A 25,482-nucleotide genomic window follows, 5' to 3' on the forward strand; every position below is an offset into this window, starting at 1 on the left:
ATCGATAGACAACCTGTATAAATTGTGTATAAAACATACATTTAATGACCAGGTATGGCAAAAAAAGGATTCAGAACACCACAATAGCGTAAAAGATCAAACTTTATATATTTCAAATCATATACGATAATATATAAAATAAGCACAGCAGTGTGCAAATAAATTTTCCACTAAAAAAAACACATAAATATATGACACAAATCATAAAAGCCCACCGGATTGCAATCCGTAAAAAATAATAGATTCTAAAACCACATTAGTTGTTTAACTGTGCTTCTTGGCAGAAAAAAGCACCAGAGCCAATGTTGTAAGTCTCAAAAGCATCCAATAAGCTCTGATTCCGCTCAATGCACTGTGATGACAAATTTCTCCCAGAGTCCGGCTAAACCACTATGCAGTAATATCTCAATTCACTGGGCAGAGAAGACTCCGGTTTATATTATCGGGACCACTATAGTACTAGTTTCTAAATGACCGGGGACAGGTGTAGATATAATGATATAGTTTTTGAGCAGGGTAATCGATTCTGAGGCTCATAATAATGTCAGCCAGTGACGCCTCTCCTTCCTTACCTCTCCTCCACCGTGAACCAAGTCCCGTAGATGTATCCGGAGGGTCTTAATAACTGTGAGCTTTTTTTATATATAGGGAATTCCAAAGCAAACTGGGTAGTCCTCCACACTTAGAAGTCCTTAGAATTCAGAGTGGAAAAATATTTCTTCACCAACGCGTTTCGCTCCAATTCCACAGAGCTTTATCAAAGAGTATGGTAGAATGAAATGAATAAATGTTCACCTTTTTATACCTGCCTCTTGGTCATAATTTGTTACTTAATTTACTTAATTAGACTCCACCTGAGTCTGCAGGTGATTCAGTTGACACTTGTTGTACATACTGACACTGACACATCCTTTCACGCTAAGTGTGATGTCCTGAATAATTCATAATAATATATCTGTAATACACAGAATAATGCACCTTGAATATAAGTATCTATTAAACACATAATGCAAAATAAAATAAAATGGTTGAAAAATAAAAATAATTATAAAAATAAAAAATGAAGACCCTAGTGGGATTAGAACTCTCGATCTCTGCATCCCACCCGCAACACTATTTACTACAAGTGCAACACCAACAGTAGTTATTCTTTTTCTTTTTGACCACCTAATGGTGGTTTATATTGGGTCTACACAAACCAATAGGTGTATGCAGCTGTTTATGGTTAACTAATTATATAAATCTACCAATTCTGCTTATTATATTATATTATACTAGCGCCTGTCTGAATATTGTATAAATCCTAAAATGGATGCAATAACCCTTGATATGTCATGATTCTTTGTTGTGAAACAGTAATATTTGTATACATTGCTCAGTCCAGCCCCTTTCAGCCATCTGTGGTGTCTTTCACAGGAGGAGGATTTGAAGTGGGTGGAAGAGAACATCCCTTCTTCTGTTACAGATGTGTGAGTATTCCCACCATAGCCTTGTGGCTTCATGCTTATTTTAGACCAGAGAAAATCTGTACAGGAATCTACCTTCATTTTTATTTTTTATGGAAAGCTACATGTTGACTGAAAAGAAACTTGGCTGTATAGCTGATTGGGCAGAATTACTGATGCACATGAACCTTGTACAAAATGCAATAGTGCTCCCAACTTTACCTCCAGGTTGGTTGCTTGCGGAAAAGGAGACATTTATATTCCTTCAAGGAGGAGGTAGATGGAGTATCAGTCTAAAGTTTATATTTTGGAGCTTTTTAAGCTTCTAATGACATTCACAGATACAGTTAGTGGAGGGTTGATAAATGAAACTTCTTGATTGCAAAGTATGCTGATTTATCTGGATTTACACTACATGGCCAAAATTATGCGGACAACCATTCTAATTAGTGTATTTGGCCATTATAGCCACATGCAGTTGCATTGAATCAAGCATACGTCCATGCAGTCTCCATTGTGAAACATTAGCAGTAGAATGGTTTATACTGAAGTTTGGTAACTTTTCACGTGGCACTGTAATAGGATGGCAACTTTCCATGGTTTAGACTTGGCCCCTTCATTCCAGTGAAATCATAATGCTACTGCATACTGTGACATACCAGAGACTTGTGTGCTGGCCATGTAGCCTGTGTGTGGGTATGTGTGTGATCAGGGGCGTTAGCCAAAAACAAAGTTTCAAACTCTATTTACTACAGTTGTGCCCACATACATCTATCCTCCGTGCTTTACAAGTCGCGACACACGTAACGCGGGAGCTCAGTGTGGCACTGTAGAGCTGAGCGTCTTTTTACCTTCAAATGCGTCTTATTCACATAACGATGCGAATAGATAGCACAAACAGCTTCTGCTGATTAAAATGATATTCAGCATGCCTATGTTCTCTGGGCTCGTAGCTGGCCGATTTTCGTATTCTGCACATGCGTACGCATCGAAGTACGCGAACTAGTGTGCGAGATCGGGAAGCGTTTGCTCGCTGTGCAAAGACAGCCCAGCAGAGTGAGTGACAGGAGAAGCCGTTTGAGGATGGTGACAGGGGCTGGCCATTAACAACGTGGGAGTGGAGATGCGAACGCAGGCGTGCCTGAGCGTCTCAACGCCGTTTCAGAGGCGTGCATAATTAAGAGGCAATATCATTGTACACGTCACCTGGCTGATTTTTACACTCAAGTGATCGCAGTGCTTGTGGTAGGGTATAGTCAACCTCAAGCGCTGCGTTCGCTTCCGATGGTACCCGATGTACCGATGGTTGCATACACCTCCTGGAGATGACGTGCACAAGTTGGCGTCTTAAGACTGGCTAGTGGGCGTCTGCATACACAAAGTAATCGCACGCCTAGACATAGTGGGCGTGCTTATGCCTTGTCGTGCGATCGCCTGCCTTGCTGTCACTTAGACGAATTTGCATACGCTGGGTGCTCTGAGCGAGTGCGGGTGTATCTGCATGCAAAATGCTTCGTTAGTGTCAGTAGCTGTAACACTGTAACATAGTGTTTAGAATGCAGATACACCCACAGAGAACATAGGCATGCTGAATATAATTTTAATCAGCAGAAACTGATTGTGCTATCTATTTGCATCGTTGTGCGAATAAGACGCATTTGAAGGTAAAAAGACGCACGAAAAGACGCTCTGCGCTACTGAGTCATGCCACGGCATGGCGCAACTAGAAGGGCTGTTTAACGCGCCAGGAGTCTATATGTATGTGGACCCATCTGTACTGTGAATCAAGCTTTTATAAATTACTCATTTGCTATACTTAACACTGCAGATATGCGATTGTCTGTAATTTTATTTTATTATATTTTTTGTGGTTGGTTTGAAAAATTGCATTCTATGATGATCTAACGTTAATTAATTTAGCAAGTTGAAAATTGCCATGTAAATCGCTAAAAATAGCAAGTTAATTCACATTTGTTTTTTTTTTGTTTTTTTTTTATTTAAATCATGCCCCTTATTTTCTTGGGGCAGTTTCCAACAATGGGACATTAATATGCAGCCAATTTTTGTTTTTGTCAATGACACTTCACATCTGTATTGCAGGGCTCTCCCAGCGTTATTGGATTCCGACGAGGTCAGTAACTTTTGGCTATCAACACATCTTATGACAGTCATGTGCTCAGCTGTACTGACTCAGCCTGCAGTCCTCTAAATGTATTGTACAAAGACAGAAACCAGATACTCGTATTTATTACTTTTGAATGAAACTAGAAATACATCCAACACAAGTTCATCATAAATGTGTTAAATTGACAGCTATAAAGGGTTTTTTTATATATATAAAACAGTTTTGAGAGGCTGAATAAAGAGCCTTTTACAGTTTATCAAGTTTTCAGAATACGGTCTTCTTCTGATAATCTGAAGATAAGTGATTTAATGTAGAAACAAATGAATTGCATAGGGTCGTGCTGCTATATATAGTGACAGAGCCAGACTTTGGAATATGCAACTTGTTGTTGGTTAGTTTAATACTATGTAGATTTATGAAAAAACCATGGCTACTAATTTGATGCTGATTTTAATGTATTGCATTTACTAACATGGTCTTTCCATTATCATGGTCACTACACAGCAATACGATGCATAATACAATAAATTGGTCCAGCTCCGATTATAGGATGCTTAATAAGTGTCAACCTATCAGATTGTCCTATGTAAAAGTGGTGTGGCTAGCTAATGTGATGGGTCAAAGGTCTGAACCCTCTTTCCCGCCCACTTGCTTTCTGAAATTTAAATGCAAAATAGAAGTAGCGATCGTCTTAAAGCTGGATATGAGGGCAGGCATTTAGTCAGGCAGTAGACAGGTCATTACACTCACAGTTAGTATATTTCCTTACAGTGACCTTAATTCCACAGTCTTAAATAAATACAATGTTTTGTATAATCAAAACAAGTCACTGTTATTTTTAAAGTGCTTTTTAATTCATAAAAAAATATATTTTTTCCATTTCATAGGAGAGGATGATTACACATTTTGAAAGATCCAAGATGGAATAATGAAGTGGATTAAAAGATCAAACAAACAAAGATGCACTAAGTGAGCAGGGCAATGCAACATGCTGAATATTCAAGACCCATTGCCCTTATGTTTTTGAATGGAGTAGGACCAGCATTGAGTACTGAGACTTCCATAGGAATTTACTGTTTTACCTTTCAAAACCTGATCAGTTTTAAAAGGTTAAAGAACTCGCCTCAACGTATATTTCTTTCCAAAGCAGAAAGTTGGTATTTAAAGTAAAGCCTTTTAACCTGTGTTCTAATATCCAATTTCCCACACAAAAATATATCAAACTCAACTATGGACAAGAATACTTTGTCCTTCTGGAGAGCCAACAGGTTATGATGGATCCTGCACTTTACTTTTACATGTATAATTTAATTAAAAAAATATAATAATAATCAACAAGAGACAATGCAATGCTGTTACTGCATTTAGGTGGTTGGCTGATTTGGGTGAAAGTTATGTGGGATACTATTATATACATGTGTGTTATTCTGGTACATTTTGTTTACAAAACTCACTTTTATAGTTAAGTTGCTTTTTTTTTGTCCGTACCAAACCTAAAATTTCTTTATAGGCTGTTAATTACAACTAACATTCATGATTCTGGTAAAGCGATCAGCACTCGTTTAATTTTGAAACAATATTGAGAAGTGATATGGATGAAATCCAGGACTGGTACATGCAGCCATTCCTCCCGACGTTCTGCTATTTGCATAATATAGAATCAGCAAGTTAATTAAATTTAACGCATTAAAATAGCGGTGGAAGGGTGTAAATTAGCAGAAGGCCCAATCACAAGCCACAGCCTTAATAGCTTCCCGGTAACAGGAAAAGGGAAAACTGCAGCCTACAGGACTTTGGCTTGGGGAAAGGAGATGGCTGCCTTACCACCTTTGTTAGGGTGTCGTGTAGCTTTAAGAGCGCATGTGTGACATTAATCTATTCTGTAGCTGAGGAGCCCATAAACAACACTGGATGTTCCTATTGTGAAGTCACAGGTAGTATGTAGAATATTAACTAAAAAGCAAGGTTTTATGTACAAAGGACCCTAACGAGTACAGTACGTGGGCTAGAGAGGATCATTTTCAGTTATACTGCTATATCTGGGGTTCCAGAAAACAAGCCACGGGAATAGACTTCTGTGCATAAAAGGAAGTACGCTTTTTAGTGATGGTCTCTTATGCATAGAACTCCACTGAATTTTCACGGCTTACTCTATATATAAGCCGATGAGGTCTCGGGAAGTAGAGAGAGCAAAATACTATCATCAGTACTATGATAAGTTGGCAGTCAAACAATGTCATACACTGGACCTCATGAGTTGATAGAACTTTCATTTCTAACGTGTGATGGATTTTACAGAGAGTATGTTTGAATATAGAGCAAATTTTGTGCACATTGATCCTGTCATTTTCTGTTTGACATGTTTGTGCTTTCTTAGTAAGATGTATTTGTCTTTTTTTATAAATATAAAATAACGTAAACACGTGCCTTTTTGACAACTTATTTTCCGTGTACTCAAATTCCTTGTTTTGTTTTATTAATGAGATAAACAATATTAATTCTGTAATAGTAACAATTTTACAATGCAATTTTCAAAATATTTCTTTGAATTACAAAAGGGATGCGAGAATTTGACATTGAAAATTGGAGTTTCATGGTCACCTTAGCAATTTACAAGAATGGTGCCAAAATCGCTTCTGAAACGTTGGATAGGAGATAATAGCCAATGCAGGACATATTTACATTGCCTCCTCTTTCAATTACTACTTTATGGTGTAAATGTTACTGCAGCTCTAGTATACAGTAGTGTTAGGGAAATGCTGGTGCTAACAAAACTTTCTATCCTGGGCAAATATCCTCACACAAGAAAAAATAAAATACTGCTATAAGGCAAACTACAAAAGTGATTGGACGCTGCTGCCGTGCAAGCGAGATGCATACCATTGCACTCAAGTTCCAAATGGCCACTAAAGTGGCGATTTCGACAAGAATACTTTGTAGGGAGACCCATGCCCTTGCAGTTTTACGGAAACAACAAATGTTTTTATCAGGACGATCTTAACCCCATTGACAACCTCTGGGACGAATTGGAGCGACAAGTGTGTTCTAGGCTGACTCAACCTTCTTCAGTGTCACAGTTGGTCACTGTACTTAAGGCAGAATGGAAAAGCACACCACCTGCTGTTGTAGGGAACTTGTGGACAGTTTGCCAAGAACGGTGTCTGCAGTAATCACTGCAAATGGTGGACCTACGAAGTACTGACATCAATAAAGTGTCATTGATCTATCTGCTGTTATTGTACAATCACTTTTGTCTACATAGTGTAGGATGGAGGGACGCTTTGTGGTCTATCGTTATAAGGGAAAGATTTGAAAGGAGCTATCTTCTCTACATACAGGCATCCCCTATTGAGGTCTAGCAGTGACATACTGGTAGCATTAGCCAGTGGCTCATCACTCTGCTGACATAATTACCATAATATGTTTCGGGGATGTATTTATTTTATGTTAAAAGCTTTAAATGCTTCAAAGTTTTATAGGTTCCCACTTTTCAATACCTAAACACTTGTATTGTGACATTTATATTTCTCACTCAACACAGCTGGGGTTGTTTTGTAGCCATCAAGCTGGGTACACATTAGGTCGATGGGTCAGCCTATCTAACGATTGGTAAGTGCATACACACGTAACAATCGTTCTGCCGATGTGTGTCTGCGCTGTCAGCACTGACATCACAACTGGATGGGTATTTTAAATTGCCCGCCCAGTAGAAATGTCAATCACCGCTGGGTTCCTGCAGCAAGTGTAAAGGCGATCGGCAGGTGACCGATACATCTTTCTACTTCAGGGTCCATAGGGGGTCCACAGGGTTGACCTTGGGGTATAGCTGGATCTGGATCCATGGGCACCACGCAGTTAAAGCTTTAGCTGCTCCCAGGATGCACTTGGGTACGTCCTCCTCTATACCCCGCCCCCGAGCCACAGCACCTCAGTTTGAGTTGGTGCCCGGCCGGAGTCGGGTCACCTGCGCAGGGGGGCTGCAGGAGCAGCCCCCAAAAGCTTTCTGTTTAAAAAAAAAAAAAAGCCTGTTAGATTTTTTTTTTAAACAGAGGCTCTCTAGTGTGGCAGCGACGGGCTGTCTATGCAGACGCCCACGCTGCCGCTCTCCTTCCCCGCTAGCGCCGCGACGCCAGTACTGCACTGGGGATCGCGGCGGGGGGGCCAGAGTCCGTACTAGCCGGACTCTGGGTCCCTCCCTGGACTGCTGCCGGAGTCGCCGGGGATAAGGTAAGCCGTGAGTCGCCGATTAGCGGCGGCTCGTGGGTATTGCCTGCACATGCAGTCCTTTGCCCCCGGTCCTAGGGGACAGACCGGGGGCCGCTAGCGGTGGTGGCGGGCTCCCCCTCTAAGGAGGAATACCCCGTGGGACCACTAGACGACCAGGGATATATTGGCAAGCGGGAAGCCGGCAAGCCCTGGGGTTAATAGGCTAGCCAGGGGAGGAAGCCTTCCCTGTCTTGCGGCTCCTCCCCTCAGCTCAGCGCGCCTTTCAGCATGCAGTCTGGCGTCGCTGAGCTGCAGACTCTTCGGCCACTCCTCCTCTGAGGTCTCTATTGGCCATTTTCTCTGTGGCAACGCAGATCTCAGGGAGCACGCGGACCGGTCCCCCTGTGTACCTCTCCCCCGATTTAAGGACAGCGTACACAGCACTATAGCCCTCCCAGACACTGAATCCGGGCAGGTTGATTGTGATGAAAAGGTGCAGTGAGTATATCTTCTCTGCATGGTATGTGACTTTTGCTAGTGCTGCCTGTCTGTGCTTATTTTCCGCTTACTGTCAGCTTATACCTGTCCCTTTACTTCTCCTACAAGCCCTACAGGTGTGTGGGGGAGGGGTGTTTCTACAGACCTCACCTATATAAATCACGTTTTTGTGAGGTTTGTCACATACAGTTGTGTGCTACACAGTGCCATATTGTGGGCTGTTGTTCAGCACACCGGTGAGTGCGTTTACTTCTGCCCTGTTGCCAGATATATTTTTTGGCTATATAATATATTCTGTCATGTCAGACGAGGAGGTTGAGCGCTCAGTGGCTCCGGTGTTGGCCTCCTGCGGACGCTGTTCTGCAGGAGTAGATAGGGAAGATTTGTCACAGGATGGCCTGTGTAGTCGGTGCCAGGTAGCTCCTGGCCCATCCAGACCTTCTCTGACGCAGGAACCACCGTGGGCGATGTTTTCTCAAGTGCTGGTGTCTATTGCGGACCATCTGTCTGTCCCGACTGCTCTCCCTACTAGGGAGTTACCCCAGCCGACCATCCCCAATTCCCCGGGTGTCCCGCAGTTGTTGCGAAGTCCTCCTGGGTCTCAGTCTGTGGGTCCATATACGGGGTTGCCTATGTATATACAGGCTTCACCTGTGCCGCAGCAGCCTGCGGTACCTTTTCAGGCCCCTATGGCGACTCCTCCACCCTGGGTGGATGTGCTCTCCAACTCCGTGCAAAATTTGGCGGCCGCATCCTCGGCTTTTCAGTCAATGTTGCAGACTGACATGCCTTCTAGGGTTTCAAAACACCCACTCATGGCGCGGGCGGCTCAGGTATCGGACTCAGAGGGTTCCTCAGATGATGGGGAGGTCCCTGATGACACTGACTCAGACGCCTTGGTCCAGGAAATGGATACCAAGTCGTCCATTAATGTGCGAGCACTGGTTAGGGCGGTGCGTGCCATTCTTATAGAGGATGAGGCACTGGCTCCTAAGTCGAAGTATCCTAGTTTAAAAAAAACTAAGGTGGCTTCTGCGGTGTTTCCCCTGTCGGATCAGTTGACGGATCATATGGCGGTAGCTTGGCAGGCGCCCAGTAAGAGATTCCTTCCTCAGAAGTGGTTGGCTTGTAATTATCTCTTCCCTGAGGCACATTGTAAAAAATGTGAAACTCCACCGGCGGTGGATTCCCATGTCACCCGTTTAACTCGGGGCGCTACCTTACCATTACCATCTATATCCTCGCTGAAGGATCCCATGGACAGGAAAGTTGAGACTTGCTTAAAGTCTATTTACTCCCTCTCCGGGGCGGTGGCCCGACCGTCCATGGCCATCTCCTGGGTGGCCAAGGCCATTGAGGGGTGGGCCAATGCATTGGAAGATACCTTCCCGGACGACGCTCTGGATGTCCAGAGGGCGTTGTTGGGTCAGATGAGGGACGCTGCTTCTTACATTGGGGAAGCCCTCTTTAGATGCTAGTTTGCTGACTTCGCGGGTATCGGCTGCAGCGGTGTCTGCCCGCCGATCCTTATGGTTGCGGTCCTGGAGAGCGGACTCTGATTCAAAGAAAGGCCTGGAGGCCTTACCTTTCAATGGGGAATTACTATTTGGTCCGGACTTGGACAAAATAGTGGATACCCTGGCTAAATCCAAGTCGGCTTTCCCCCCTTCGGCGGCACTGCCTGCTAAGGTTCGGAGTTCGGCTTTTCGTTCCTTTCGGGTTCAGGGTAAGGCAAAAGGTCAGTCCTTCCCGAGACAGTCGGCGAGTAAGACTGCCTCTAAACCCAAGAAGCAAGCCTGGAGTGCTCGGCGCCCTTCTTCCAAGCAGGAAGATAAACCTGCGGCCTGATGGGACGGGCCTCCCTCTGGGGGACCTCAGAGTGGGAGGCCGACTTCTTCGATTTGCCCAGTGCTGGCACAATACCACCACGGATGCCTGGGTTCGAGAAGTGGTCTCCCAGGGGTACGCCCTGTCTTTTCGGCACAGACCACCCCACCAGTTTTTCTGCACGAGTCCTTTTCAGGACAAGACCAAGGTGTTACTATTCAGGAGGCTATAGATTCCTTGCTGAAAGCAGGGGTCATTGTTCCCGTTCCTCAATCACAACGAGGGACGGGGTATTATTCGTCTCTGTTTCTGGTGCAGAAACCCAATGGTTCTCATCGCCCTATCCTCAACTTGAAGTCTCTGAACAAATTCCTCAGAGTTCATAAGTTCAGGATGGAAACGTTACGTTCCATCATTCTGGCGATGGAACCGGGGGATTACATGGTGTCCCTGGATATCCAGGATGCCTACCTCCATGTTCCGATAGCACCTTCGCACCAGCGGTATCTGTGGTTTGCTATCCTTCAACACCACTATCAGTTCCGGGCGCTCCCCTTTGGTCTCTCCACTGCACCGAGGGTGTTCACGAAGATTATGGCGGTCATGGCCGCACATCTTCGGAACCAGAATGTACGGCTGCTGCCTTATCTGGACAACCTCCTGTTGCTGGCGAGCTCCCCGGAGGTACTGCTTCAACATCTCCACCTGACGATCGCTTGCCTGCAAGCACACGGGTGGTTGATAAATTGGAAAAAGTCCTCCCTGATTCCATCACAGCGGATGGTTCATTTGGGAGCCCTGCTGGATTCGCGTCAGCAAAGGATCTTCCTGACTCCGGAGAAGGTCGCCTGCCTACAGCTGCGGATACGCAGTTGCCTGAGCAGTTGCCGCCTGTCGGTCCATTCGGCTATGAGAGTTCTGGGGTCCATGGTGTCGACATTCGACATGGTGGAATTTGCCCAGTTCCATTCCCGGCCCCTGCAGGGGCTGATTCTATCGGAATGGAACGGGTTACCTCACCGGATCCACTCTCAGGTGTTGTCTCCGGACGTTCGGCAATCTTTGGCTTGGTGGCTTCAGACAGCTCATCTGGTCGAGGGGCGCCCCTTTTGGATCCCGGACTGGGTCCTGCTCACGATGGATGCCAGTCTCCGGGGTTGGGGGGCAGTGACCGGCTCATTGTCTCTCCGGGGTCGTTGGTCTGCGGAAGAAGCACTTCTTCCCATCAACATCCTGGAACTGCGGGCAGTATACAGGGCCCTGCAGTCGTCCGGAGCCGCTCTTCACGGAAGGGCAGTACAGGTGCAGTCCGACAACGCCACCACGGTGGCGTATATCAACCACCAAGGAGGAACTCGCAGTCGGGCAGCGATGTCGGAGGTGTCTCGCATCCTGACTTGGGCGGAGTGTCACATTCCAGCGATCTCGGCGGTCTTCATCCCCGGAGTCCTCAATTGGGAAGCGGACTTCCTCAGCCGTCACGACGTGCATCCCGGGGAATGGTCGCTTCACCCAGAGGTGTTTCAGCTACTCGTGGACAGGTGGGGACTGCCGGAGCTGGACTTGATGGCCTCCTGTCACAATCACAAGTTGCCCGTTTACGGGTCAAGGACAAGAGACGCAGGCGCAAGTCTGGTGGACGCGCTGTCGGTGAAATGGACGTTTCACCTGGCGTATCTGTTTCCTCCGATATCCCTACTTCCTCGGGTTCTGCGGAAATTCAAGCAGGACGGCGGCACGCTCGTGCTGGTCGCTTCGGCGTGGCCCAGACGTCCTTGGTACTCCGATCTCAGGAGCCTCTCCATCGACGCTCCGTACCTTCTTCCTCAGCGTCGGGACCTGTTGTCTCAGGGGCCCTGCCTTTATTCGGATCTGGGTTGGCTGTCTTTGACGGCGTGGCTCTTGAGACAGCCGTCTTGAGGTCTCGGGGCTTCTCCAGTTCGGTTATTGGTACCATGCTCAGGGCACGCAAGCCTGCTTCAGCACAGATTTATCACAGGGTGTGGCACACTTACTTTCAGTGGTGTGAGTCCAGACGTTATGATCCTCAGGTGTTCCGAGTTTCTAGGATCTTGGAATTTCTTCAATCAGGATTGGACCTCGGCTTACGCCTTGCATCTCTGAAGGTTCATGTGTCCGCCTTGTCCGTGTGGTTTCAACGGCGGATTGCAATACTGCCGGATGTTCACACCTTTTTCCAAGGTGTTCTCAGGATCCAGCCTCCCTTTGTGCCTCCTGTGGATCCTTGGGACTTGGCGGTGGTTCTGCAGGGTCCTCCGTTTGAGCCTCTTGAGTCGGTGGAGCTCAAGTGGCTGACATTTAAGACTGTTTTTCTCCTGGCAATTGCTTCGGCCAGGAGGGTGTCTGAATTGGGGGTGCTTTCCTGTCGCCCTCCTTTCCTGATTTTTCACCAGGACAGAGCGGTGCTCCGCACTCATCCTGAGTTTTTGCCCAAAGTGGCCTCGAAGTTCCACATTAATCAGGAACTTGTTGTTCCAGCTTTTCAGTCCCCTGATCTTTCAGCTGGTGAGACTTCCTTAGATGTGGTCCGGGCGCTTAGAATCTATGTGGACAGGACGGATTCGGTTAGGAAGTCAGATTCCTTGTTTATCCTCTTTGGTTTTCACAAGAGGGGTTGGCCTGCCAACAAACAAACATTAGCCCGTTGGCTTCGTTCTGTTATTTGTGAGGCTTATGCACAGGAGGGTTTACCTGTGCCAGCCTCTGTTAAGGCTCAGTCCACTCGTTCTGTGGGTCCTTCTTGGGCTGCTAGACGTGGCGCTTCTGCTGTTCAGCTGTGTAAGGCGGCCACTTGGTCTTCAATTCAAACGTTTTTGAGGTTCTATGCGTTTGACACCTTCGCCTCTCAGGATGCATCCTTTGGGCGCCGGGTGCTCCTTTCAGCACAGGAGCGTCCCCGCCCTTAGTTGAACTGCTTTGGGACATCCCCAAGGTCAACCCTGTGGACCCCCTATGGGGTATAGAGGAGGACGGACCCAAGTGCATCCTGGGAGCAGCTAAAGCTTTAACTGCGTGGTGCCCATGGATCCAGATCCAGCTATACCCCAAGGTCAACCCTGTGGACCCTATGGACTTCGTAGAAACAGAGATAACAAAGGTAAGTTCTTACCATATCTCTTGTTTTTAGACATATCTGCATCGACTGTGCTTGCAGGACCAATCTGGTATGTCTATGAACAACGACGTTCACAGACACGTCAGATGTACACATCCGCCAATGCACTATAGATATATCGTCCGTTCAATGGAATGGCCATCAGTGTGTACCCAGCATAACTCTAAGGAGAAGAAAACAAAAACCCTGTAAGTGAACAATATAACATACCTGCCAGCCTAACTACTTTTGAGCTAAATTTTTTTTTTTTTTACTGTTGCAATAGTTTGGATTGAATTTAATTGATGATAAAGATGTCAGTTTGGTGCATATGGGCACTCTAAGGGTAGTGTTTATTGCTGGAAGCGTCCTAGTACACTGTAAAGCAAAGCAACATGTATCTCATTAAATGTAAAGTGGATGGTCTGTAGCAGTTTTGTACAAACTCTGAAATGTTCCATTTGCAAATTGGAACACATGGGTTTCCCTCATGTCTACAGTTGTATTATATAAAATCAATTTCATGGAATCAAGAGGCTGGGCCTCACTAATGCAGGATTTGTTGACTCTGATCCCAATTACCACCAACTAGTTCATTGTTCAGCAGGTCCTGTGCAACGTTTCCTGGCTCCTAAGGCAACTTTTCACCCACCGCCCCTGCTCCTTCCAATTCATAATAAGCCACGTGTTAGTGTCCTCAGTTTATAATATGCCACACAGCAGTTACCACATTGATAATATACTATATAGAATATGAAACACAGCAGAGCTACACAATCATAATGTACCTCATAACACTGCCCTATTCATAATATGCCATATAATGGCTCCAATACATATGCCCCAAATTCTTTATATGCCATACAGCTGTGCCCCCATTGTATGTTGATCCTGCCAGTAGCATATGCTTCTCTCAGGATATGCTACTGGCAAAGTTGTAAAGTTTCAGCTTTGCAACCATACTTCACCCGGAACCCAAATACTTTGGTTTCCCGTAACGCAGGTGTCCTAAGGCGAGCTCAGGGAGGACAGAAACCTCCCGTGGAGCAGAAGGGCAAAAGCTAGATTCTACTAAAACAATCACTTTTGGGATTTGTGAGGAACAAACTCTTAACCAATTGTATTTAGCTAACGTTTCATACATTATGGGCAGTTTACCTCTTTCTATGTTTTCTAATGAAGATCTATTTTTATATTTTTAAAACTTTTCTTTTTTTGCATAAAAAAATTTAAAGTCTTGATGTCTAGTATTTTAATTATGATGTCATTGCCCTAATACATATTTATGCTACACATCTATGCCCCAATATAGAATCTATTTGGGAGTGCTCAGTTATAGTTCTGTACAGTACCGTATGTGTCCCAGCTAAGTGAATAGTTAGGTTTATACTTTTATAGCTTGGATGGTATATATTAGGGTTGTTTGAAGCCATGCACATTTCCCAGAGTTGCCAGTTTCATTTGGTTGCTGCAGAATTAAACAAAATAAAGAAAATTACCTCCTTCCAAGGCTCAGCACCTACTTTGTTTAATTAAAAGAGGAAATAATTAAAATGGCCTATATTTAATACAGGTTGAGTCTCCCATATCCAAAATGCTTGGGACCAGGAGTATTTTGGATATCGGAATATTCCGTATTTTGGAATAATTGCTTACCATATTGAAATGTCTTAGGAATAGGGCCCAAATCTAAACACAGAATGCATTTATGTGTTATATACACCTTATACACACAGCCTGAAGGTCAGTTTATACAACACTTTCAATAATTTTGTGGCTTAAACTAAGTTTGTGTAGATACATGAAATTCATTTTTATGTCATATACACCTTATACACACAGCCTATAGGTCATTTTATACTTTATTTTTAATAATTTTATGCCTTAAACAAAGTTTGTATACATTGAACCATCAAAAATCAAAGGTTTCACTATCTCAATCATGCTAAAAATATTCCGTATTTCGGAATATTTGGATATGGGAGACTCAACCTGTACTTATATTTAAAGGGACCCACCTGGTGGTGAGGGGTTTTTGCAAGTTTTCTTACCACGTCACATGCTCTCTATGTAAAAACAGACAGCCCCCTCCCCAAATGCTCCACCATCCCCAGGGCTCAATGGCTTTTGCTGCATTCCATTATCTCGAAGTTAGTGAATTGGTATCCACCTGTCATAGTGACACGCAGCCCCAGATCTACTGAGGAAGGAGGGCATACTGTAGCAGCCAAAAATGTTTCCAGACAAATTCCAAAAAGTTCTCTGATATTTTTTTTTTCTCCAAATGGAGAATGAATATAGGCACTCAAAAAATCCACGCCCCACACACGCAATAACCCTGCCTGCACTCATTAATCCCCACACACACACCCTGTCAGCACCCAAATCCACGCCTCACACACAATAACCCTCCCTGCACTCATTAATCCCCACACACACACCCCGTCAGCACCCAAATCCACGCCCCACACACAATAACCCTCCCTGCACTCATTAATCCCCACACACACCCCATCAGCACTCAAATCTACGCCCCACACACACACAATAACCCTGTCAGCACTCATTAATCCCCACACACCCCCGTCAGCACTCAAATCCACACCCCACACACAATAACCCTGTCAGCACTCTTTAATACCCCCCACACACACACACACACACACACTCATCCACCCTGTCAGCACTCAATAAATCCACCCCCCACATACTCACCCAGTGTCAGCATCTGGCTCTATTCAGCATCAGCAGTTCCTCGTGTTGCTTTTGGGGTGGAGCTTCCTATGGGTGAGAGGCTGGCAGCACCTGGAGGGAGGGAAGGGGACTGCAGGAGAGAAAAAGGGCTGCTACGGCTGCTGAATGCTCACTCTACCGCCCTGACGGGTGAGAGTGCAGTAGTGCTGGGGAAGATCTGGAGGCTTGCTGGGACTGGGAAACATCCCTTTTTCTTCTTTTGTGGACTCAGCGGCGTACTTAACTGCCTAATTGTAGTGCAGTCCCTGATGTTGAGTATTACTGGGATCATGTCTGATGGGTGACAAGTTTGGATGTATTTGACGAATGAAGATAAACTGTACTATACAATGGGGTAAATTGTGTATTGTATGATTATATACACATTCAATTGTAAGAAGCACTTTACTGTAATTGAATGCTCACGTACAGTACATCAAAGTAAAGAACAGCAGTTGTGTTACAAACTCCTGACTCGGCATGTAGCTACCAGATAGTACCAGCAGGCAGATATCGCTTCAGGCAACATCTAAGCAGCAGCTCTTAACCTCCCTGTAAAATCTCCAGCCACTGAGATCGGCGTGTGATATCATAATGGCAGAGGTCCCATAGCCCATATATATATATATATTTATTCCTGCGCCACATTTCCATCCTCAAAACTGAAATATTAAGGAAGGGTTTTTTTGTTTTTGTTTTTTTAAGCACAGAACAAGAAAACGCACCTACTCCCAGTGAAGACATGGACGATAAGTGTATTGTAACATTTCTCAACAGGTAGTATGGAATGGTATTAAAATACAGATGGCTCTTTAGCCGCCGGTTCAAATACCACCTCTGGAAGCCTGACAGCAGGAGATCACGACAGGATAAGTAATCTAATCCTACCCTGCTCCCCACCCCCATAACCCTAGCCCACCTTTGGTGGTGCCTAAACCTAACCTTCCTGGGGGTTGCCTAACCCTAAGTTCCCCACAGTGGTGCTTAACCCCACCTTCCGGCACCCTAAACCTAAGTCTCCCGTGGGGGTGCCTAACCTCCCCCTGGCGTGCCTAACCCCCCCTCCCCGCACACTTACGCTAACACTCTCAGGGGGGTCCTTAACCTAAATCCTCCCGGGGGTGCCTAATCCTAACCACCCCCATCCCCAGCTTACATTCATACTTACCCGCTGTCTGGACGTTCAGGATTCTGGCGTTTGGGGTGCTGACGCCGGTATCCTGATGTCCACCGGGATATCTGCGTCGGAATTCTGCCCACGCAGTGGGATTGCGGTGTCGGTGTTTCGACTGCCGGCAACCAGTCCCCTGGCATAATAACTGCATCCCGTTAGTAGATATAGAGCCGTATTCAATTAGCCGCGAAAAGTGCCATCTGGCAAAAAGCGGATTGAATTTGCCTGTTTTACCGCAATGTTTTCTCCATGCGCATTCCCGCTTTTCACCCTATTCAAATGTAAAACAGTCGAAAACCGGGATAAGCGAATGTTTTACAAAGTGAAACTAGCGAAAAGGACATCTTTATTGGGCGGAAATCAGTCTGTACCTTTTAAAAAGCTTCAGTAACCCTGGGAATCAATGTAGAATAGTAGTAGTAGCCCTAATAAAAGTATTATTTGTGAACTTATTTTGTTGCAAAGGGCTGTTATATGTATATTTGCATATGTGTGGAAAAATTATAGAAAGCAATGTGTTTTCTGAAAAATAATTACCGGAGTTAAATTTGGGGTACATGACAATGGGTGCTAGTATATTTTGATGCCTCTAAAATGAAGATTTAATAAATCTCAAAAATACACCTGCTGCAGCATCCTGCAAAAACACCTGTCTCATCCATACAGCCCCCCCCCCCCCCCCCGAAATACCAGGCCCCCCCACTTTTTACCCATTTTCAAACACTTACTACATTTTCACCCCAAAAATTACATGTCTTTTGGGGTGAATTAAGATTTTTTTAATTTATTTTGACTAAGTAGTCAGTAGGGAGGGGGGAGGGGCAAAGGGTTCTGAACCAAGTCCCCACATTTGTACCCCAAAATATGGATATTGCACTTTTCTCCTGCGTTTTGCTGGAGAAATTTTTTCGCCTGTTTTTGCTTATGGCGAAAGCTTTGGGGAATTGAATACGGAGATACTTTGAAAACAGTCGAAAAGCACAAATCAGCTAAAACTTTTTTCCAGAACACTTTTCGCTGCTAATTGAATTGGCCCATAGTAGGCACATTAGTTCCATAAAAGCTGGAGAGTAATCTTTTTTTTTTTTTTTTTTTTTTTTTTTAAATGTTCACAAATGATGGGCATTCAGAGTGGCTTTTAAAACTTTGCTGAGTTGGATTGAATTTGAGTCTAAATTGCAAGCGCAAAATGCAGGAGAAGAAAAGCCCGATTTTGCTTAGCTTGCAGGACTGGCGCCGTCAGGAAATATTTTATGCATTTGATTTACTCCATTAAATGTAGAATGATAATGTATTACTAAATACTAAATTCACAAAACTCATTTAATACTGCCTAGACAGTGTTACTAGTAAATAGAGTTTATTTGTCATGTAAATGGAAATGAAAACTAGATGCAAAATTGAACAACAAAATAAAAGTTCTACTTAAGTTCAAATCAATACAAATATCATCTGTCTTCCCCTTTAAAAGCTCAAATGGGAATCTACTGACTTGCAGGCTGATTGCAAATAATAATGTAATGCGTGTAGAATAGATTGTAGCAGCCACATTACAGCAGTCATAGCATCGGTGGGAGGGTTTCCCATGCTCCCAGGCAATCAGAAGTGAATGCTGATCATCATTCTGCACCAGGGGTCAAGCTCCTGTAAGTGATCATTTTCCTCACCAGTTCATTGGTGTCATTTTTGTGATCAGCATGGGACCCATTTTGTGTGAATGTGACCTTAATGTAGGGTAGTGCGACCAGTGCCGTGGCACAGGGCACCGCAGGGTAGGGGGTGCTGTCTGGGCCTGTCACTTTTCCGGTTTATTATTCTCACTTGTAGCTGCCTCTTCTGTTATCCCCAGCATCTCCTGTCCCCCCTATTTCTTCCCTGGCCCTTCCCCATGAGGCCATGGCCCTTTTTCAGGTGCACTATCTTATGTCCCTATTTAAAAAATGGGGGGGGGGGGAAGAGGGCAATGCTCTCTCTAGCACAGGGCACCAAACAGTCTAGTTACAGCTCTGTGTACTTTACCCACATTTACACACACATTAAATAAAGCAATGCACCAGTGTCCCTTCAATTGAGCCACATGAATGAAAGGCTAAGTAACAAAAAATAATGTTCCATAAGATTCAGAAATACTTTTTATTTTAAAACATTTACCAAGCGTCACCCTGGAGCATGAAAAGCCCACAGGTGGGATGGAATATGGATTGATACTGAAGGGAGTTTGCCAGCTACTAAAGGATAAGTATATGGAGAACACTGCAAATGCAGCAATGCAATTTATAAAGGAAAATATACCTTGCAATGAAAACCATCCTATGATATCAAATATGTTATTGGGTAATAATATGCGTTTTCATTTCTTTGATAAATCTGCAGTATGCAAAACCCTGACCATAACACTAGAGCAATAAATACTAAAACTCATAAGACTGTGCTTACCTGGCTCAGGTGTGCAGCGCTGGACAGATTTTGTGTACATTGCTTTTGATTGACCACCATAAGGGACTCCATCTTCTTCAATAGAAGAGAATGATAATTGGTAAAGGTGGAGGCAGGAGAAGGTACAGAACAAAAAGAACAGTAAGGGGTATATTTACTAAAGAGAGTTTTTAGAAGTGGAGATATAGCAACCAATCAGATTCTACTTAACAATTAGCTAGCATGTTCTAGAAGATAATAGCTAGACTCTGGTTGTTATGGGCAACCTCTCCACTTCTAAAAACGATCACATTAGTAAATGTACCTCTGTGTGTGGGGCATGCAAACTGTGGGTGATGGGAAGCAAATGGCAGAATATGGTGGGGGAGACACTCAAAGGGAGGGGGGAGAAAAGGAAGAAGATACACACAATACAGAAACACAAGGAGAAACAAAGGTGCAAATTCAGACTTTGAGACAAACACATACTGGCCCATTTATCATTGAGTAGTAAGTTTCCCCCAGATGTATGAAGGAGAGACCACAGCAGGTATCTCCAATACCTGCTGCGATCCCTCAATTCCCCCAGGCAGCCGTATCCCTCATGCAATGCTGCCAGATTTACCAATATCTGGAGTGCGATGAATTCCCGATATTGGCCCCCTTAGCTCCGCCATCTGAAGATGGCATTGGCCGCTGTAGTGTATGGGCTACACGGCACATAATTAGCCGGCGGAAGTTTCCTCCGAAACCCTTCCCAGCTATGGTCGCCGCACATGTGTATTCAGCATGACTGTGCATGCGCAGCAGCCCCAGCACTGGCCGGCAGATCTTCGAGCTAGGTATGGCCATCGGTGGTGTTACCATCTATGGCAAAATAGCAAGTAGCAATCAATGGCTACAAACTATTCAATGGATGACCCTCGATGGTTTCACCAACCGATGGTCATCCCTGTTTTGTGACTGAAAGGCAAAGCGGCTGGTACAGACAGGATGGAGAAAATCTGGCACAGAAAGGGCAGTTGCAGAGTGGCTGCTTTAGACAGGAAAAGGGCAAAGAGTCTGGAATAGATATGAGAAAAACAAAGCCACTGGTAAATACAGAATAAGGACTGACAGGCTGGCATAGACAGAATAATGGCAGAGAGACTGGTGCAGACAAGTGAAGGGCAGAGATGCAGTTTGCGGAGCTCTGGGCCAGTAGGTCATAACTGGGATTTCAATGCTTTCCTGCTAGGATAGTCTGATACAATTTTCAGCACAATAATGACACTTTTATTACAGTTTTTTACATAGCTCCCAGCCGTCTCCAGTGTGGCAAGACGATGTGAGGGGTCTGTCCCATCTCAGGGGAGGTATGGAGGAATGTCAGTAATGCCTGGGTCAGGGCCGGATTAAGGTCAGTGGGGGCCCCTATCAAATGTGACAAACTGGGGGTATGCACAATGGGGACCCCAGTAGTGTCAGTGCCCACAGTGGTAGTGCCCCGTATGCAGAGCCCACAATAGTGGTGCCCTTTATGCAGTGTACCCAGTAGTAGTGCCCCTTATGCAGTGCCCCCTATGCAATACTCCCAGTAGTAGTGTCCCCAATAGTAATGCCCCCTGTATAAATTACCCCTGTAGTTGTGCTCCCAATAGTAATGCCCCCCAGTAGTCATGCCCCCTGTGTGTGCCTAATAGTAATGCCTTAGTAGCCCCCTGTATAAATGCCCTGTATAAATGCCCTCAGTAATAATACCCCTGTAGTTGTGTCCCCAGTAGTCATGCCCCCTGTAGTAGTACCCTCTCTACAAATGCCCCCCAGTAGTAATGCCCCTGTATTAGTGCCCCTAATAGTAATGCTACCTCTATAGTAGTGTCCCAGTAGTAATGCCCCGCCTTCAAGTAGAGCCCCCAATAGTAAGACCCCCAGAAATGGTGCCCCCAATAGTAATGCCCCTGGTAGTAATGCCCCCCTGAGTGATGCCCCCAGTAGTAATGCCCCCCCAGCAATGCCCTCAGTAGAAAAGGCGCTTGCGCTAAAAACAGAAAAAGCTTATACTTTTTTTTTTTAAATTGAGTAAATTTTTATTGGTTTATAGAAATACATTAACAAATAACCAAACAAAATATATATACACATACACATAAAACATATATATATATATATATAAAAAAAAAAAAAATACCACAAATATTCGAATATTGTCAAAAATAACACCTGAAAAATTGGCAAAATCAACTAGATCCCAACAAATTCTCAACTTATCACACAGCACATTACCTCCAACAAAGTAATAATCTACCTAATTATCCTAACAATAATATACCGGTCAATCATTAGGCAATGCACGGGCATAACAGGATTTAAGCCAACTGCTCCAGATACGTTCATACTTCTTCTCAGCTTTGCGACAAATAAACACATGTTTTTCATGTTCAACAGTGGTACGGACTAAGGACAGCCAAGCATTATAATCTGGTCCTGTAGGAGCCATCCACGACCGAGCCACACATACCTTAGCTAGTGTACACATATTGATAATGTATTGTTTAAGATATCTGTCCACTACCTCATCATCCATAGAGCCTAAACAGCACGTCAATGGCATAGCTAAAGTGGGAGCAATACCTGTATTGGACAAAACTCTCAGAACCTTATTCCAAAAAGTGCTAACCACCGGACAAAATCATAGAAGGTGCCAGAAAGTACCGCTACTAATTTTACACTTAGGGCATATGTCAGATGCTCTCCCCCCAAATCTCAGCAAACGAACAGGAGTTAAATAGGTACGGTGTAAAATAAACAGTTGAATCTGTTGAAATCTTATAGAAGTTGTGGAAATACGAGGAGCTTCTAGAGCATTATCCCATTCCGCATCACTTATAAGGCCAATATCTCTCTCCCACTTTGATCTAAGATGTGGTAAACTATCCTTATGATAAGAAGACAATATATAGGAGTATAAGTAAGAAAGCGTCTTCCGGGGACCTAAAGATAAAAGGAATGACTTCAATGGGGATATTTGAATTAGAGGAGGGCCATCTGAAAATTGAGCCGAGAGAGCATGCCGTAATTGCAAATATCTATAGAAATATGATTGAGGGAGATGATGAGCTTCTTGGAGTTGTGCAAATGATTTAAGAATTGAAGTGTCATATAAATCACCCAATGTAGTTACACCGTTAGAACCCCATGTCACCTCAAGCAGTAAAGAGGCCAGTTCAGGTAATATACGATAACTACATAGAGAAGTGTCTGGATCTAATCCCGTAAACTGTAGAATACTAGATACCAATTTCCATATCTTAATAGCTTGCATCAACAGGGGAGGGCCTTTCTGTATAATTCTACCCGCAAGCAAGGCCTGCAATGGTGTATAGTTAGGGAAAATCTGAGAAACCAACAAAACGTGCAGGGCATTAGGGGAGTCATCTTGAAGCCATAACCGTATATGTGCCATCTGCGCCGCATAATAATAAAATTTAAAATTTGGAAGAGCCAAACCTCCCCCAGACCTAGATCGGGTCAGAGCTGCCAATTGAATACGTGGTCGACGATTCACCCAGACCAATGAAGAAAGAAGACTATTCAAACGCCTAAACAATGTATCTGTAATAAAAACAGGAGAATGCTGCAAAACGTACACAAATTTTGGCTGCACCACCATCTTTATTAAGTTAATTCTACCAGTAACGGTAAGAGGGAGCCGGCGCCAGGACTTAAGTTTGCCCTTTAAGTAGACAAACAGGGGCTCAACATTCAATACTATATAGTCCTTTGGGGAATTAGTTATCCAGATACCTAAATATTTAAATTTATTTACCCAACAGAGAGGGAGAGTGACAATGGGAACAGTCGGATACAACCCCCTAAGAGGAAGGATAGATGATTTGTCCCAGTTTATCTTAAGACCAGAAAAAATACCAAATTGTTCTATGACTTGAAGAACCACAGGCATAGCTGTTACATAGTCAGACAAAAAAAGTAATAAATCATCTGCATATAAGGAAACTTTGTCCATTCTATTACCCAATTGTAGACCTATAATATCATGGTAGGAACGTATGATACAGGCTAACGGCTCAATAGCCAATGCAAACAGGGTTGGGGACAAGGGGCAACCCTGTCTTGTGCCCCGAGACAGGGGAAAGGATGGGGAGATAAACCCATTCACTGACACCCTGGCAGTAGGGTTCGCATACATAAGCTTTACCCATTTCAAGAACACCGGCCCAAACCCAAAACATAACATGACCTCCCACAGAAAGGGCCACTCCACAGAGTCAAATGCTTTTGCAGCATCTAATGACACAATAACAGAGGACGATTCTTCGCCATGGGAGGCCTGTAAGTGAGTGTGCAGCCTTCTAATGTTCTCCGACGTCGACTTGCCTGGCATAAATCCTGATTGGTCTGGGTGAACAATCAAAGTAATAACAGTGTTTAGCCGAATAGAAAGGATCTTAGCCAAAATTTTGGCATCTGTGGGAATTAGAGAAATTGGCCTATAGGAATCAGGGTATCTAGGGTCCTTCCCGGATTTAGGGAGCACAACAATTATGGCTTCAGACATAGATGGAGAGAACAAATTATCTTCATAGAGCCCATTAAACAGATCTAAAAGTCTTGGAACAAAGATACAAGCATGTTTTTTATATATCTCTATGGGAATCCCATCAGATCCGGGTGCCTTGTTACCGGGAAAGGAACTAATCGCAGCATCTACCTCCTCCAGGGTCAACGGGGCATCTAAATACGCCCGAGCCTCGGATGACAATTTTGGAAGCCTAGCAGAAGCAACATATAATGACAAAGCATTCACGTCCTCAGTCAACTGTGTTTGATATAAGTTTTTATAAAATAAACTAAAAACCTCTGCAATATCTTGTGTAGATGTGACCATAGAACCCTCAGGCCCAATTAGTTCCGAGACAACAGCAGAAGGACGATCAGCTTGAACCAAGTGTGCCAAAAAACTACCAGTTCTGTCAGCCTGCATATAATATAAATGAGAACGGAATAACAGTCTACGGTTCATTCTATCTGTCAAATGATCAGTCCACTCTGTCTGTGCAGTCAACCATTTTAAACGTGAAGATTCCAACCTGTCCCCCAAGTAATCCAACTCAAGATTTCTACAGGCCATCTCCAAAACACGTTCTTTTTCCCTATAAAATGTTTTTAATTCTGCTACCCTTTTGATCAGAGACCCACGTAAATAGGCCTTGAAGGCCTCCCAAACATTAGCTACAGAGGCAGATCCCACATTGTCAGTGAAATAGCCATCCCACATAACTTCCAGCTCTGAACCTGCACCCTGGGGCGGCTTAACTGGGCTAGTTTGGGGGTGTCCTGCACTCTGGATTTGAATCGTAGTATGTTAGGGACCTACCCTACAGAGGTTACCTGGATATGGTGGGTAGGCCCGTAACCTTGGCCAAGATTATGCTAAAAACCTCTATTGATTGCAAAATTTTATTGCATTTATATATTATTAATAATTTGGAGTTGTGCACCTGAGATTTGTCTGTTTTTGTGCCTGCAATTTGTCTCATCAGGTAGCACCTCCCATTATATATATATATTCAGGGTGTGCAGTCCAGAAATCTTTCCCATATACTCCATTTAATGTGCTTTATTGCACACCTGAGGGAAAGGAGACACCCTCAGTCTGGATTAGCACCCCTACCTTATTGGTTTAAAAGCATGGAGTCTTGTAATGAATATGCACACTAGTAATAGGCACAATTCTAGGTAAGTCCTACAAGTTTTATATACTGTAGTGCAACTTTGGTTCATTTTTGGGGCGTGGGTCCCCAGGGATTGCCTTTGTTGATCTGTTTCAGGGCATCGCATTATAACACATTTTTCTTTTATAACACATTTTAACCCTTCACTGTTTGTTTATTATATATGTACCACACTTTTTATTTTCATTCTTTATATGCAGCAGTAGCTG

The 25,482-nt window shown here is 44.2% G+C and overlaps 1 protein-coding gene across 2 annotated transcripts in view; it reads left to right on the top strand.

Annotated features, from left to right (window-relative positions):
• Positions 1-5,995, top strand: part of TMEM87A (transmembrane protein 87A) — a 79,542-nt gene extending 73,547 nt beyond the window's left edge. For both annotated transcript variants that reach the window (XM_088456498.1, XM_088456497.1), the window contains exons 18-20: positions 1,417-1,469; positions 3,546-3,576; positions 4,458-5,995. In XM_088456498.1, coding sequence (XP_088312624.1) covers positions 1,417-1,469; positions 3,546-3,576; positions 4,458-4,499 — 126 coding nt within the window. In that variant the 3' untranslated portion in view covers positions 4,500-5,995. The remainder of the gene's footprint in view (positions 1-1,416; positions 1,470-3,545; positions 3,577-4,457) is intronic.
• The last annotated feature ends 19,487 nt before the right edge of the window (positions 5,996-25,482 follow it).

This window comes from Taudactylus pleione, unplaced genomic scaffold (assembly GCF_031769625.1).
Source record: "Taudactylus pleione unplaced genomic scaffold, aTauple2 ptg000707l, whole genome shotgun sequence".
Lineage (NCBI taxonomy): Eukaryota > Metazoa > Chordata > Amphibia > Anura > Myobatrachidae > Taudactylus > Taudactylus pleione.